This window comes from Triticum dicoccoides, chromosome 6B (assembly GCF_002162155.2).
Source record: "Triticum dicoccoides isolate Atlit2015 ecotype Zavitan chromosome 6B, WEW_v2.0, whole genome shotgun sequence".
Taxonomy (NCBI): Eukaryota; Viridiplantae; Streptophyta; class Magnoliopsida; order Poales; family Poaceae; genus Triticum; species Triticum dicoccoides.
In genome coordinates, this window is record NC_041391.1 from 163,057,721 (window position 1) to 163,072,112 (window position 14,392).

General features: G+C 42.7%; 1 protein-coding gene and 1 pseudogene across 2 annotated transcripts; both read left to right on the forward strand.

The window, feature by feature from the left end:
• The first annotated feature begins 5,624 nt into the window (after positions 1-5,624).
• LOC119323699 (GATA transcription factor 17-like) lies at positions 5,625-9,039 on the forward strand. 2 transcript variants are annotated; one of them, XM_037597403.1, is made up of 7 exons: positions 5,625-6,144; positions 6,234-6,320; positions 6,415-6,524; positions 6,613-6,726; positions 7,461-7,566; positions 7,940-8,005; positions 8,575-9,039. In XM_037597403.1, exons 1-7 carry the CDS (start codon positions 5,707-5,709, stop codon positions 8,680-8,682), a joined length of 1,029 nt encoding a protein of 342 aa, XP_037453300.1. In that variant the 5' UTR covers positions 5,625-5,706; the 3' UTR covers positions 8,683-9,039. The 2 variants fall into 2 exon arrangements, with proteins under 2 accessions (XP_037453300.1, XP_037453299.1); XM_037597402.1 differs by having other exon boundaries at positions 5,707-6,144; positions 8,572-9,039.
• An 846-nt stretch (positions 9,040-9,885) lies between these two features.
• On the forward strand, positions 9,886-14,143 carry LOC119320964 (annotated as a pseudogene).
• Positions 14,144-14,392: the final 249 nt, after the last annotated feature.

The window sequence follows — 14,392 nt, forward strand, 5'->3', positions numbered from 1 at the left end:
GAGGGCACACGGTCCTCATCGTATGCCTCTTGAGCTAAGGTCACTTAGACCTAGCCCAATCACTCATGGTAAGTCTTCAAGGTAGACTTCCAAAACCTTCACAAACTTGTTCACCGGCACACCACAATGACTCTTGGTGTACTCAGAACGTGACGCCTAACCGTTTGTAAGAATGGCGGTCTTCAAAGGTAACAGGCATCGGATCACACAGATCAACCTCATCAGTGATGCTCAATCACTTTGGCTCAAGGTTTTTCCTCACTTAGGATTCTCTCAAAGTCGTCAGAGGAAGGGTTAGTCTCAAATGACAAGTGTATAATTCTCCAGAGCAGCCAACCAGCAAGTGGTTGTGGGGGCTGGCTATTTATAGCCAGGGCAACTCGACATGAATTGTCATACTCTGATTCGACCGTTGTCAGGATAAGGATCCACTCGACAGTTGGCCCGCGGCATGGCAACGGTCGGATTTTGAACTCTCAAATTCGTCGGGGCACTCAATTTCCTCATGGTAGGCAGATTGCACTGGAAAAATCCTAACTCCTCAGCCTGGCCAAAATCAGCAACGACCAAATGAACTTCTCATTGTCGCTAGCAAATGCGCCACTGTTCCGGAGATTTCTAAAGGCTTCACTCGAAGCGGCTTGTGTGTGTATAGGTTTGAGCGTCACTTTGGAAATGTGAACTATGATTAACCTAGACCCCCTTTAACAATATGTTTTTTTCCTATGACTCAAATAAGAAGGAAACTACAAAAACAGAAGTCTTCAATCTTCTAGTCTTCACATCAATTTCTTCAAGGCTCGTACCAATTTCATCACCAAATTCTTCACTTGAAGAAATCCATTTTTAGGGGTCGTCTTTCATGTGTTAAACCAAATCTTCAAGGACTCTATCTTCTGTGTATACTCACAAACACATTAGTTCCTCAACCTATTTGTCTTCAATACTCCAAAACCACTAAGGGGGCACTTGATGCACTTAACAGTAGCAAGCACACATAAGCCTCTTTATATCTTCCTCAAAACAGCCACCATACCTACCTCTTATGGCATTTCCATAGCCATTCCGAGATATATGGCCATGCAACTTCCACTGTTGTCATATTGCTTTGCATGATCATATAGCTGACATAGTATTTGTGGCTCAACCACCATTCATCATTTTTTATACATGTTATGCTACATCATTGCACATCCTGGTACACCGCCAGATGCATTCATATAGAGTCATATTTTGTTCTATTATCGAGTTGTAATTTTATGTTGTAAGTAAATGGAAGTGTGATGATCATCATATTCATTATTAGAGCATTGTCCCAAGTGAGGAAATAAAAAAAGAGGCCAAAAAGAGCCCAACAAAAAAAAGAAAAAAGAAAAAAATGAGAGAAAAAGAGAGAAGGGGTAATGTTACTATGCTTTCCACATTTGTGCTTCAAAGTAGCACCATGTTTTTCATATAGAGAGTCCCCTATGCTTTCATTTTCATATAACTAGTGTGAATTTTTCATTATAGAACTTGGCTTGTATATTCCAATGATAGGCTTCCTCAAATATCCGAGGTCTTCATGAGCAAGCAAGTTGTATGCATACCCACTTAGTTTCCTTTTTGAGCTTTCATACACTTATAGCTCTTGTGCATCCGTTGCATGGCAATCTCTACTCCTTGCATTGACATCAATTGATGGCCATCTCCATATCCCGTTGATTAGCCTCGTCAATGTGAGACTTTCTCCTTATCAATCTCTACCACCCTACTCTATTCCACCCATAGTGCTATATCCATGGCTTGCGCTCATGTATTGCGTGAGTGTTGAAAATGCTGAAACGTGTTAAAAAGTATAAACCAATTGCTTGGCTAACACTGGGGTAGTGCATGATTTATACTTTGTGTTAAGAACATGAAGCGCGACAAGGCTATATGATTTTGTAGGGATAACATTCTTTAGCATTGATATTTTGAAAGGCATAATTGTTTGTTGGTATGCCTTATTATTATAGTTTTTATGTCAAACTATAGACTATTGCTTTGAATCACTCGGATCTTAGTATGCATGCCACAAAAGAGAGATTACATGATGAACATGTTAGGTAGCATTCCACATCAAAAATTCTATTTTTATCGTTTACCTACTCAAGGACATACAGTAATTAAGCTTGGGGATGCTTGATACGCCTCTAGCGTATCTATAATTTTTAATTGTTCCATGCTATTATAATATCAATCTTGGATGTTCCATATGCAATTATATATCATTTTTGGGACTAACCTATTAACTTAGTGCCAAGTGCCAGTTGCAGTTTTTTGCCTGTTTTTTGTTTTGCAAAAAGTAAGTACCAAACGAAGTCCAGATGCCACGAAACTTTTTGACGATTTGTTTCTAGACAGAGGAGACACTAGAAGCTTAAGGAGGAAGTCATAAGGCGAAGGAGATGTCCACGAGGCACCAGGGCGTGCCCAGGGGGTAGGCACGCCCTGGTGCCTCGTGGGCCCACCTTTGCCCCGTTTGACCTAATTCCGCCTCTATAAATTCTCTAAAATCGGGAAACCACCAGAGAGCCATCCAAAACCCTTTTTCCGCCGCCACATGCTTCTGTTCTCATGAGATCACATTTGGAGGCCTTTTCTGGTACTCTGCCGGAGGGAGAATCAATCACGGAGGGGCTCTACATCAACCTTGTTGTCCTTCCGATGATGTCTGACTAGTTTACCACAGAGCTACGGGTCCATAGCTAGTAGTTCGATGGCTTCTTCTCTCTCTTTGATCTTCAATATAATGTTCTCCTCGATGTTCTTGGAGATCTATTCGATGTAATCACTTTTTTGCGATGTGTTTGCTGGGATCTGATGAATTATGGGTTTATGATCAGATTATCCATGAATATTATTTGAGTCTTCTCTGAACTCTTTTATGCATGATTATTATAGCTTTGTATTTCTCTCCGATCTATTGATTTGGTTTGGCCAACTAGATTGATTTATCTTGCAATGGGAGATGTGCTTTGTGATGGGTTCGATCTTGCGGTGCTCAATCCTAGTGACAGAAGGGGACATGAAACATATTTGTATTGTTTCTATTAAGGATAAAATGACGGGGTTTATTCAAATTAATTGGATTTACTTTGGCTACATGTCATTTTGATTAAGGTGTTACTTTGTTCTTTATGAACATAATACTCTAGGTGCATGTTGTATAGCGGTCGATATGTGGAGTAATAGTAATAGATGCATGCATGAGTCGGTCTACTTGTCTCAGACGTGATGCCTATAAACATGATCATTGCCTTGTATATCTTCATGATTATTCGCTTTTCTATCAATTGCCCAACAATAATTTGTTTACCCACTGTATGCCATGTTCAAGAAAGAATCCTCGAGTGAAAACTATGGCCCCCGGGTCTATCTTTATCATATATTAAAATTCAAAAATACCTTGCTGCAATTTTATTTATTTTATTTTATTTTGTGTTTTTGTTTATCTCTCAATCAGTACGAGATTTGATCCTTGCAATTAACCTTCAAGGGATTGACAACCCCTTGTTCGCGCTGGGTGCAAGTATTTGTTATTTTGTGTTTACAAATTACTAACAAGGTGTTGTGTGATTCTCCTACTGGATTGATAACCTTGGTTCTTAACTGAGGGAAATACTTATCTCTGATGTACAGCTCGAGCAGGAAGACGAGATGGGCCAACGAGAAAGTCATAGAAAATCATAAAACCGTAGTCAAGGCCCAACAGAATAAGAGCCCATTATTTTCTATAGCCTTTGAGAGTTGATGTTCCCAACTCCTACGATTTCCATCAAGCGATCACTCATCCACGCACGCCGCCCCGCTGAGTCCCACTGATGGCGCTCCATGGAGAGGGGTCCCTCTGTTCGTGCTACTCAGGGTGCCGTACACACGGGAGATGACATCGTCGTCGCCGCCGCCACATGGCCCGCTCAAAATTACAAGCGAGCAAACAATAGCAGGTTCTTCCACTCTCCCCCAATCTTCTACTTTTCCGTTCTAGTAGGTTTCAGTTTCGTCTCACTTGGCCTACTTCCTGAAATAAGAGAATTGTTGGGATTGAAGACCAGAAAATTGTTGACCATTTCCATGGCATAAGGAACCCTAGTGGCCATATACAAAGTCCTCTTCATATAACTATAACTTAGTGGCAAATACTTGTCTTATCTTTTGTTTGACAAGTGTCATTTTTGATAGACACTTTTTTAATGTTCCTAGTTCTTGAAATTGAAACTACTTTGAAAAGTAACCGTGTTCATCGTCTTGTCTAAATGCATACTACTACTTCGTCAATTACTTGGGTTAATTGTCTTTGTTTGATTGCATTGTGGCTTCAATTTTTTGTTTCCTTTAAATGTTTGCCCCGGGTAACTTCAAATCCTAGATCCGCCACTGGTGTTAGTGATCCAGTGCGGTGGATTTTCAACAGCGGCATGACCTGGCTAGGTCACTGGAGAAGAGGCAGTTGATGCATGGTCCTGGATGATGGTCAGCTTGACATCAGACCTGGACCTACCGTGCAGCGGCATGGATGTTTTTCTTCAGGTTTCCTTTAGGGAGTCATTGAGTTTGGTTTCGGGCAGCGAGGTGCGACAATACCATTGTTTAGGAATTATGTTTTCTTCGTCCCCCCCATTCCGTTGGTGTGTACATCACCGACAGAGGGCGTGTGGAGTCTTGTCTCCGACGGGTCTTTCGGGATCCGGGATCCGGTTGGTTTAGCTTTCCCGTCCATTTGTATGGATGCGGACTGCGTTCATGATCTTTGGAGTTTCTACATGACCTCATCGGCGTTTTCTTCTACAGGGCGACGATTAGCTTTATAGATCATGGCCGCCGTCGTCTCCTGGTCTGCATCGATAACTTCCTAACCGCTGCTTCCACAAGCTCTTGGGTTATAAAATGTCTGCTCTGCTGAGGCGGAGGCTCGGAGGCGATTGTACTAGGGGCTTCAATAGGCTTAGGCCCACCCTTCAAAAATCATATTTTAGCTAAATATACCATTTAAAAATTATATCGAGGCGCTTTACATACAACAATTCGACCCATTTGCTAATTAGACTTACAACTTATTGTTTTAAGCCTATCCTCCATTGTTATGCTAGATTCGCCACTGCTCAGAGGTGGTATAAAGGTTTGCTCATGACGCGCCGCCAGTAAATGCAGGAGAAAGAAGACTTCGTCACCCTCAAGAATTTGAATGCATTTTTAATCTCTTTGTATGGATGCGTTTGGAAGGATTCATGATACTTAATATATAGACTTTCGCAATATTTGTTTTTGCAAAAATTGGCCACCAGTAAATCATTGTATATTTTTTTAGGGACCAAAAATTAGAGAATAAGGCCCTGTTCGGCACTGGCCCAGCTCCGCAGAATACGAGGATCTGCGGAGTACCTCTTCGGCCACTTCATAATTTTAAACTGTAGCTCCGGCCGCTCCGGGAGAGAGTTGAGGAGTGGAGAGCCTCCGAACGGGCCTTAAGTATTTGGCAGATAAGGCTATTTATTCCAAAAGCATCGGCGGAAAAAGAGCAGGCAAAAACGGTGCGGATCGAACGGCCACGATCCCACCTCAAAAGCCCACACGCCACGCGCTCCATCGCAGGTCGCAACCCATCTTGCGGCTACTACACCCGAACGAGGCCCTCTGCCTAGGGTTCCACCCCCGTCGTCCGATCCGATCCCGTCCCCCACCATGAGCGGCCACCACGACGCCAGCAAGCCCTACCAGCCCCGCCGGGGCCCGGAGCGCCCCCCGCCGCAGCAGCCGGCGGAGGACGAGGAGGCTGCCGCGGCTGCGGCGGCGATGGCCGAGGTCGAGGCCGCGGCGGGGGCGATGGAGCAGTACGAGCCGCATCTGGAGCACGGGGAGGAGGAGGAGGAGGAAGAGGAGGAGGGGGAGGAAGAGGGGGAGGAGGAGGGAGAGGAAGGGCATGGGTACGCGTACGATTATGTTACCGGAGAGGCCGTCCCGATGGACGAGGAAGGCGCTGCGGCCGCGGCGCACGCCCACCACGGGGCGGCGGGGCCGCACGGCATGGAGGCGGGCGGCGCACCGCAAGCCCCGTCGAACACGCTCACGCTCTCTTTCCAGGGCGAGGTGTTCGTCTTCGAGTCTGTGTCCGCCGAGAAGGTGCCGCGCTTCTGATCCCTATTTCACTCTCCTGCCCTGATGTACTTTGATTGGATGGATATGAATCCTTTGATTTGGTAATTTATCAGGTGCAAGCGGTTCTCTTATTGCTTGGAGGAAGGGAGCTCGGCCCGGGTATGGGCGTGGGGCCGTCGTCTTCAGCATCATACAGTAAGGTTTAGACCTCTCTTGGTGAGCTGTATCATTTATCCGTTGAGAAGCTTTCGAATTATGTGGTGCCCATGTCATTGTGTGTACCCTGTGATATAGAGGTTGAATTCACATCGGATGGCATCGCTGATGAGGTTCCGCGAAAAGCGCAAGGAAAGGAACTTCGATAAGAAGATCCGCTATTCTGTTAGGAAGGAAGTTGCACATAGGTCAGTGCTAGCTTGGTAACATAAAAGGTAGCTCTGCCCTTTGCATGCTGTGTCATGACTCTATACATACTTTTGTTCACATTTGCAGGATGCAGCGCCATAAAGGTCAGTTCACATCATCAAAAGCAAAGGCCGAAGAAGCCGCAGCTGCGGCTAATTCAGATTGGGGTGCAGTGGAAGGTCGACCTCTTTCTGCGCCTGTGTAAGTCCACAAACTGTTGTACTGATTATATGCAAGCACTTGAAAATTTCTTTTATCCGGATTCCATAAGTTGAGAATGACGATATTTGCATATTGTGAATAAATGATTTCGTTGTAAATCAGTACCGAAGTTAGGTTCGGTGTGATGTCCCCATATGCCTGCGCAGGATAGCCAGGAGCTTGCTGTTATGAACAATGCGTGGTTTAGTGTCTAGTGCAGTGCGTTAGTTGCCTGGCTTCTCGTTGGCTCTATATCACTATCTGGATACTCTTGTGTACAAGGTTGTCCTGTAAGCCCATGATATGATGCTACATAGAACTGAATTCAGTGAATTAAAATGCTAGCTTGAAGATATGCATCTATCATTGTTACCAAGGCTTGCACTCACTATTTTTTGCTATTCGGTTGTTGCTTGCCGAACATTTTGTTGGTATTAGTTGAAGTACCTGTGATCTTTGGATGGCATGAGATGCTTCTTGAACACTTCTATTTGTACATGTCACTGTTTATCTGTAGCAACAGCTTGCTTCAGAATACAATGTGCCCTAGTTATTGCACATCTAAGTGACTCAATCAAGCATAGAAAAGGAAAAGAAAAAAGAAAGAAAATACCTGCATGAATCTTCGGGTAAAATCATTGGCACAAGACTTCGATGTGCAATACTTAGGGCACATTTAGATGTGCTTTAGCAAAACTGTTTTTGATAATTGTTTCACTATCCAATTCTTTCAGATGCCAGCATTGTGGTATTAGTTCTAACAATACACCTATGATGCGTCGAGGACCGGATGGACCAAGGACTCTGTGCAATGCATGTGGACTCGCGTGGGCAAACAAGGTACTTAAAATTCTTGTGGTATTGTGTTAGTATGTTCATTTACCTTGTTGTTTGTACCAACATCCACAGCACTACCGCAGGTTCTGTTGTTGCACAACCTATATATTGTGAAGAGGTCCTGTCTCCTTTAACATCAATAAGTAACAATCTCTTAGTTGTCTACAGTCCAGCTGTAACAATATATCCTTCTGTACCGTCTATTACATTGGATGCTGGTTCTCTGATATTCTGGGAAGATGGTTTTAACTTTATCAGCAACAATGTGCTTACATCAATACAGGAAAAGTAGTCACAATGTTTGAGTGCCTCATGCCTGACTTTGCATTTACATATTGATATGTTAATGATTCTTCAACGTGTTTCTCCTTCCTAGGGTATGATGAGAGAGGTCAAAGGTCATACACCTTTGAAAGTTGTGCCGCCAGCAACCGATGACGCTGTAAGCACTAATTCTCCCCTTCCATTAGATTAACAGCCTACCTTATCAGATTTGATGTACTCCCTCCGTTCCAGAATATAAGGTGTATTGTTTTCCGTGCAAGTCAACCATTTGAATGTTTGACCAAGATTATAGAATAAAATAACAACATCTGCAATACCTAATAGATAAAATATGAAACTACTTTTCATGATGGATCAAATGATATAAAATTTCGTATTGTGGATATTGATATATTTTTCTAAAAACTCGGTCAAATATGCACTCGTTTGACTTTTGAAAAAACAACATATAAAGGAACTGAGGGAGTATATAATTTACTATTTTTGTATATTTTCATAACCTGAAGCCGAGATTGTGTACCATTTTCTGAACTGCTAGAAGCTTCTATTTTAAACTCTTGATGAAACTACAACAAATATACATGTCCCTATCAAAATTAGAGGGCTGGATTTTTTTTGAAGTACAAACTTCATATGGTTAGGATTTTCAAAGAATAAAGAGTCTCTTTCTGTATTTTGATTGGTTCAGTTATCTCATTTAAATATAATTCTCATAACCTGCAGCAGAATGGAGTTGCTGAAGCACCCACTGCTGAGCAGCAACATCTCGCACTAGAAGCTGCACCAGAAGCACCAGTAGCTCCTGCTCCTGCTGCCAATGGCCATGATTCATAGCCATCAGGTGGTGGATGCTTCAGAGGACTCTGCGTTTGTCATGGAGTTGCATGCTTAGAAGTTATAATCGGCATAATTTGAACTGGAGGCTTGCAATGTGCGCATTGTGGTGTGGATGTACCGACGGTCTGACTCTGTTGCCGCATGTGTATATAGAGATAATGGATGTTTTTCGACATGGGTTTTTCTGAGTGTTCATTAGGTTTAAATCTTCTAGAAATGACATTGTTAGCGACAGCAACATCTTCTCCTGTATGGCTGTTTTGCTGCTTTAGAATCGTATGAGATAATCTGTTAGACAAGTGCTTCAGGATGACATTTTTTCATTAATTATACATGGATATGTCTACCAGATAATTTGCGTGTACTTGGTAGCGACTTGGTTGGCTACATGAAGATGTTTAACTTACCATACAAGAAGGTGGCCCATGTTTTGCTATTATTTGATTAAGCTTTTGTGTGTGTGTTATATTTTTTAAGAGTAAAGTCTTTTAAAACTAAACGCAGAGCTTTCTCTTGCAATTGTGTGAAGTTTACTCCTGCAAAGTTTATTTGCATAGAAAGACAGGGGAGAGACCATTGATCTTTGCAGTCAATGGGAGAGATTTTGTCTAGGGTATTTTGGTTTTGACGTTCTCTTGTCGTTTGTCTAGATGGTGGAGGCGTCGGTGCAGTGGAATAAGTGTTCCGTCATTGTTGTGGTGTTGTTGGTTTCTATGTTGTCGTGTCCTCGTGGGCATGTTGGGTTTCTGAGATCTGATCCTCGGGGTTGTGAGTGGGGGTATGTTTTCGCCTTAGTTTGCATTGACACCAATCTTTTCAATAACATCCTATCCTACACCTTATTGCTTTGGATTGTCATTGTTGGTCTCTCTCCCGACAATAGTTACAACGACTCTGGCTCCAACATTGAGCTAATCTGGTTTCCATTGTTATCAAGGGTGTTCTTGTAAACTCTGACTTGTTTGATACTTCCTCTGTTCATTTAGGAACAGAGGGAGTATATGACTTCTGGCATAAATAAACTAGTCTATCTTGGTTTCTAAAGCGGGCATGAGTTTTTATTCTTTAATTTACCAATGAAACATGTGTTATAAGCTACTAAAAATACGTCATATGATTCGTCGCCGAACAAAGTTTGTAAACATATCTAGATTTTTGAATATCTAATAAAATATACGTATGTCCGTCTTATAAGCCCGGATGGAGGTGAACAATGTAATGTCACCGGTCTAGTTGGAAACATCTCAAATGTGCCCCTTGAAATTTTTCTTGATTGATGAAATAAAATCTCGCTTTCACCCGCAAAAAAGAAAAGAAAAGAGAAGTTCTTTACTGTAATATCACCCGCGCTGCTTCCCCCCGTAGTCCTGGGGGTGGTGCTTCCCCACGCGCGTCCGGAGCAAGAGTAACGCTTGGCGCCAAACAACTCCCATTTCCCGCCACCTTCTGCTCTCGGTCGCAGGCGAATTCATTGGTGACGACAGATTAACCTTTCGTGTGGTCCGCATTACCTTTTTTCAGGGTGGTGAGAATGCGTTGAATAAGGTGACGCTGACTAGACCTGTCCTCCACCCCTTCCTTGCGTACGGCGTAACCATAACTATTTGTGGTACCTGCATATTGTGTCAGTCACAAATACTCCCTCCGTTCCTAAATACTCCCTCCGTTCCTAAATATAAGTCTTTGTAGAGATTTCACTATGGACCACATACGGATGTATATAGATGTATTTTAGAGTGTAGATTTATTCGTTTTGCTCTGTATGTGGTCCATAGTGAAATCTTTCCAAAGACTTATATTTAGGAATGGAGGGAGTATAAGTCTTTGTAGGGATTGCACTATGGACTACATACGGAGCAAAAAGAGTGAATTTGTACTCTAAAATGCATTTATATACATCCGTATGTGGTTCATAGTGAAATCTCTACAAAGACTTATATTTAGGAACGGAGGAAGTATGTTTTATTGAAACTTTTTGCTTCTGCGGACGATCATACATTGATGTTCTGAAATGCTTCTTCGAAGACAAACTATAACATAGCCAACAACTATTTGCTTCAGAAGAGAGATGCCAGAAGATACTCGAACTTATTCCTGATGAAAGTAAGAAAGAAAAACCCTAAGAAGCTGAGACAATGCTCTTCAAATATCATTGATATTGACAATTTTTTGTTCATTAATTATGAAATGTGTTCAACATTATCCTAAAAGGTTTCCATATCTAGATGTTGCTAGTGAGCTCCATGATAGGTGGCAAGGAAATAGACGGTCCTCTATTTCGAAGGAAGATGTGAATCCAGCAAGATGGGAGCAGTTAAAGACGACCTTGCAGTCAGGAAAACATGAGGTTAGTGTTTAATCTCCTGCTGTTATATTCCTTTCTATTGCATATATTTTAACTGCAGTAAGTGTGTGTGTGTGTGTGTGTATACATATACCTTTTGAGATTTAACAGGATGCTTTGTGAACTGTGCAGTACTCATTCTTCAGACTTACAAATTATAGTTGCATCTTGTGACTCAGCTTATCATTTTGAAATGTAGGATGAGTAACTCTAATAAATCATTTTTATGTCTCAGACGCAGGGGCTTCGCAGATGTGTAGAAGAGATTGTCTTCTCATACACGTATCCTAGACTTGACATGGAGGTAAAAGAAAAATCATCACCAATACATTTTGGTAACAAATGAATTATTGATATCTTTTCTGTCCATTAATCAGACTTGATGTTGTATATCAGGTGTCAAAACACATGAACCATTTACTGAAAGCCCCCTTCTGCATACACCCAAAGACAGGTAAAAAGCCGGATATATTTCTAATTTTAGTTTTCTAATGTATTGAGGCGGCACAATTCCATACATGGAAAAAAGAAACATGGAGCTTATTATCCATTAGAAGTTTCTAATATGACTGTTCCTTGAATGACGCACACCTTTTAACACACTTCACTTGATGCCCACACTTATGCTTTTTGGAGTTGACTGTTTTTGTTGTAGAACTGTATGATTGATGATTTTGTCACCTCATGAGTTCTAACAACTGTTCCAATGTTTCTCCAGGACGTGTTTGTGTTCCTATCGATCCCAACAATTGTGCGATTTTGATCCTTCGGCTGTTCCAACTCTATCACAGGTATTTCCTAGACAAACATAAAAACATATTATGTGCTAAAATTTATGCGTGCCTTTCGATGCGTGATAACACAATCCTGACCTGCTGGATTTACCATACACGCCCAGCTGTTAGGAGAGCTCAATGCTGCTGGTATGCAGATTGATTCTGAGAGTGGTAAGTTATTTAAGAACTGCACCTTTTTGGATTTGTGTTGAAGTGTGTCATTTTATAACTTGTGAATGACATCTTTGTACCACACAACGTTGTCTTGGATACACCTCATAATCCTGTTTTGAATTGCAGATCGGGAAAGGACATCCCTTGAGAAATCTATCAGATTTTTTCAGAACATCATTCCTGCAACCAATGCTGAAAGCTTGCAAGGTATGTATTCTTTGCTGCTATACTTCTACGGTCATATCACTATCAAAAGGCATTGATATCTACTCCCTCCGTCCCATAATGTAAGACGTTTTTTGACACTACACTAGTGTCAAAAAAACGTCTTACATTATGGGACAGAGGGAGTAACAGTTTGACCTGAGCCATGTAAATTTCTAGTTGATTAAAATGATACAATAGAAGATGGCCCAATAATGGGATGATCTTCTTTCATACTGGGTGGTTGGAAGAATCCCTCCAGTCTCTAGTGATTTGATGTTTCCTGAGAAGTGGACAAACTCGTTTGTTTTCAGTGAAGCTATCTTCCACGTTTTGAACTGAAAGGATCAAACTTCACCGTCATTTATTAGCGTAGTTCTCAGGCTGGCTGTTAGTATATTTGCTAGAAAAAGATCCATAATACTTGTCACAAGTATGCTCCTTGTCCGGATAAGCTCTCGGAGTTCTTTTTGGCTTACTTAAGATACTTTGTGCTTTGAACACCAGATTAATTTACTCTCTAAAGTGGTTTTCAGTGGTCCATGTCATCCGCCCCACCGGTTATGCGACTGGTGGTCCCGTCACCCTTCTGCCTCCCATAATTCCCCTTGTCCTCCCCCTCTCATGTCTCATGGCACAAAATCTTTGCTGCTCCTAAAGGTTCTTCCTCCTACCAACCTGTTATCCTCAGCCAAGCGCATTCACATGGTGCACAAGCATTACATGGGTTTAAACCATTGAGAGAAGGGCCCTGTTCCAGGCCACCAAGCACGTGTGGCAAGACTGTAGGATCTGTGCGCTCCTTCCCCTGGTCGGCGTCGGAGTTCTACTTGATTGAGTTCATGCTAATTTTAATGGAGTTGAGGGCAAATGGCGGCGGTTACGTCGTGTAAAGAGTAGTGTGGGAGAAGGAGAGGGGTGTAGCTTTATTGAGAGATTATGAGAAGGGTGATGTGGATGGCCACATGGACAAAAAACCGGTGACGTGAATGCCAACCTTGCAATAAAATGGTATGTGGATGCCGCGGGGGAAGCTGCCCTCAGGAGTTACAGTATTGGAGGTTCGCTGGGAGTAAGTAAGCGAAAATGCCGGGGGTTGTTCACAGAACAGCGGGAGAACTGAGCGTAGCTCGGTTGGCAAGGCACGGGAGTTCGCAGCCAGCCCACCAAAGTTTAAGTCTCGGCTTGAGCGTTTGGTGCTCACGGAGTTTTCTTCTATAAAAAAATGCCAACAGGCTAGTCTAGCCCGGGTTGGTCTTGCTTTTTTTTTCAGAGAACAGCGGGAGGAGTAAGCTACATTTTTCTGTACTTGCTTACATGAAACGAACACTTCGCTACAGAGGCGGCAACGACTCTGCGCATCAACAGCCACACCCTAGAGTTTAACTTGGGGACAAAGGACTACCCTTTTTTTTTGTGAGGGTAAAGAGATTTTATTCCAAGATTACAGGGTTACAATCAAGAGGCAAAAGTTTCTCCACACATGGTGGTCCTCTACCTAGCTATACAGCAGTAGTACTCTCTGTACGACTATACGAAGCCAATCGATCTGCTACCCTATTTTGGTCACGTTTAACTTTCAACGGAATAAACTCTCTTACACCCATATGATGTTGAATCTCAGCTACCAAATGACCATAAGCAGAATACCGAAGACTGTCCCCCTTCATTGCCATCAAAGCTTCCGATGAGTCGGTTTGAACAATGATAGACCCCTCACTATGTTGAATAGCTAGGGCCATTCCTTACGTTAGAGCATGTAGTTCGGCTTCTAGGGCGTCATTGCAGTTGAATATGCACCGATACGCTGCGAAGATGACACTGCCATCACTCCTTCGCAACACCATTCCCGCTGCTGCTGAACCATCTGCACCTGAAAAAGCTCCATCCACAGACAGGGCAATCTGTCCCGGTGGAGGTCTCGGCCAGTGCAGCGCCGAAGCTGCTGTTCGTGGGGTAGCTTGGCTAGTTACCCCGGTCGACATTTTTCCTTTCAGTATTTCCTTAGTGGTATATCTCCTGGCCAGCTGTATTGATGACATGTAGCTCTGAAGATAGTCGGCTGTCGCTGCGGTCGTCGGAATCGTCGTAGCATGTGTGAGATCATTACGCAACGACCAAATTCTCCAGAGAAGCATGATAGTACAGTCCCTCATTGCATCGTCACAATTTAGAAGAATATTAAGGAGCCAGTCCTTCCCAGTGTCCT

What these genes read in the sequence shown, in the direction of transcription:
- LOC119323699 (XM_037597402.1), top strand. Translation starts at nt 5,707, where the DNA reads ATGAGCGGCCACCACGACGCCAGCAAGCCCTACCAGCCCCGCCGGGGC. An exon ending in AGTCTGTGTCCGCCGAGAAG is followed by an intron (nt 6,145 to 6,233) that starts GTGCCGCGCTTC and finishes GTAATTTATCAG; the next exon opens with GTGCAAGCGGTTCTCTTATT. An exon ending in AGGAAGGAAGTTGCACATAG is followed by an intron (nt 6,525 to 6,612) that starts GTCAGTGCTAGC and finishes TCACATTTGCAG; the next exon opens with GATGCAGCGCCATAAAGGTC.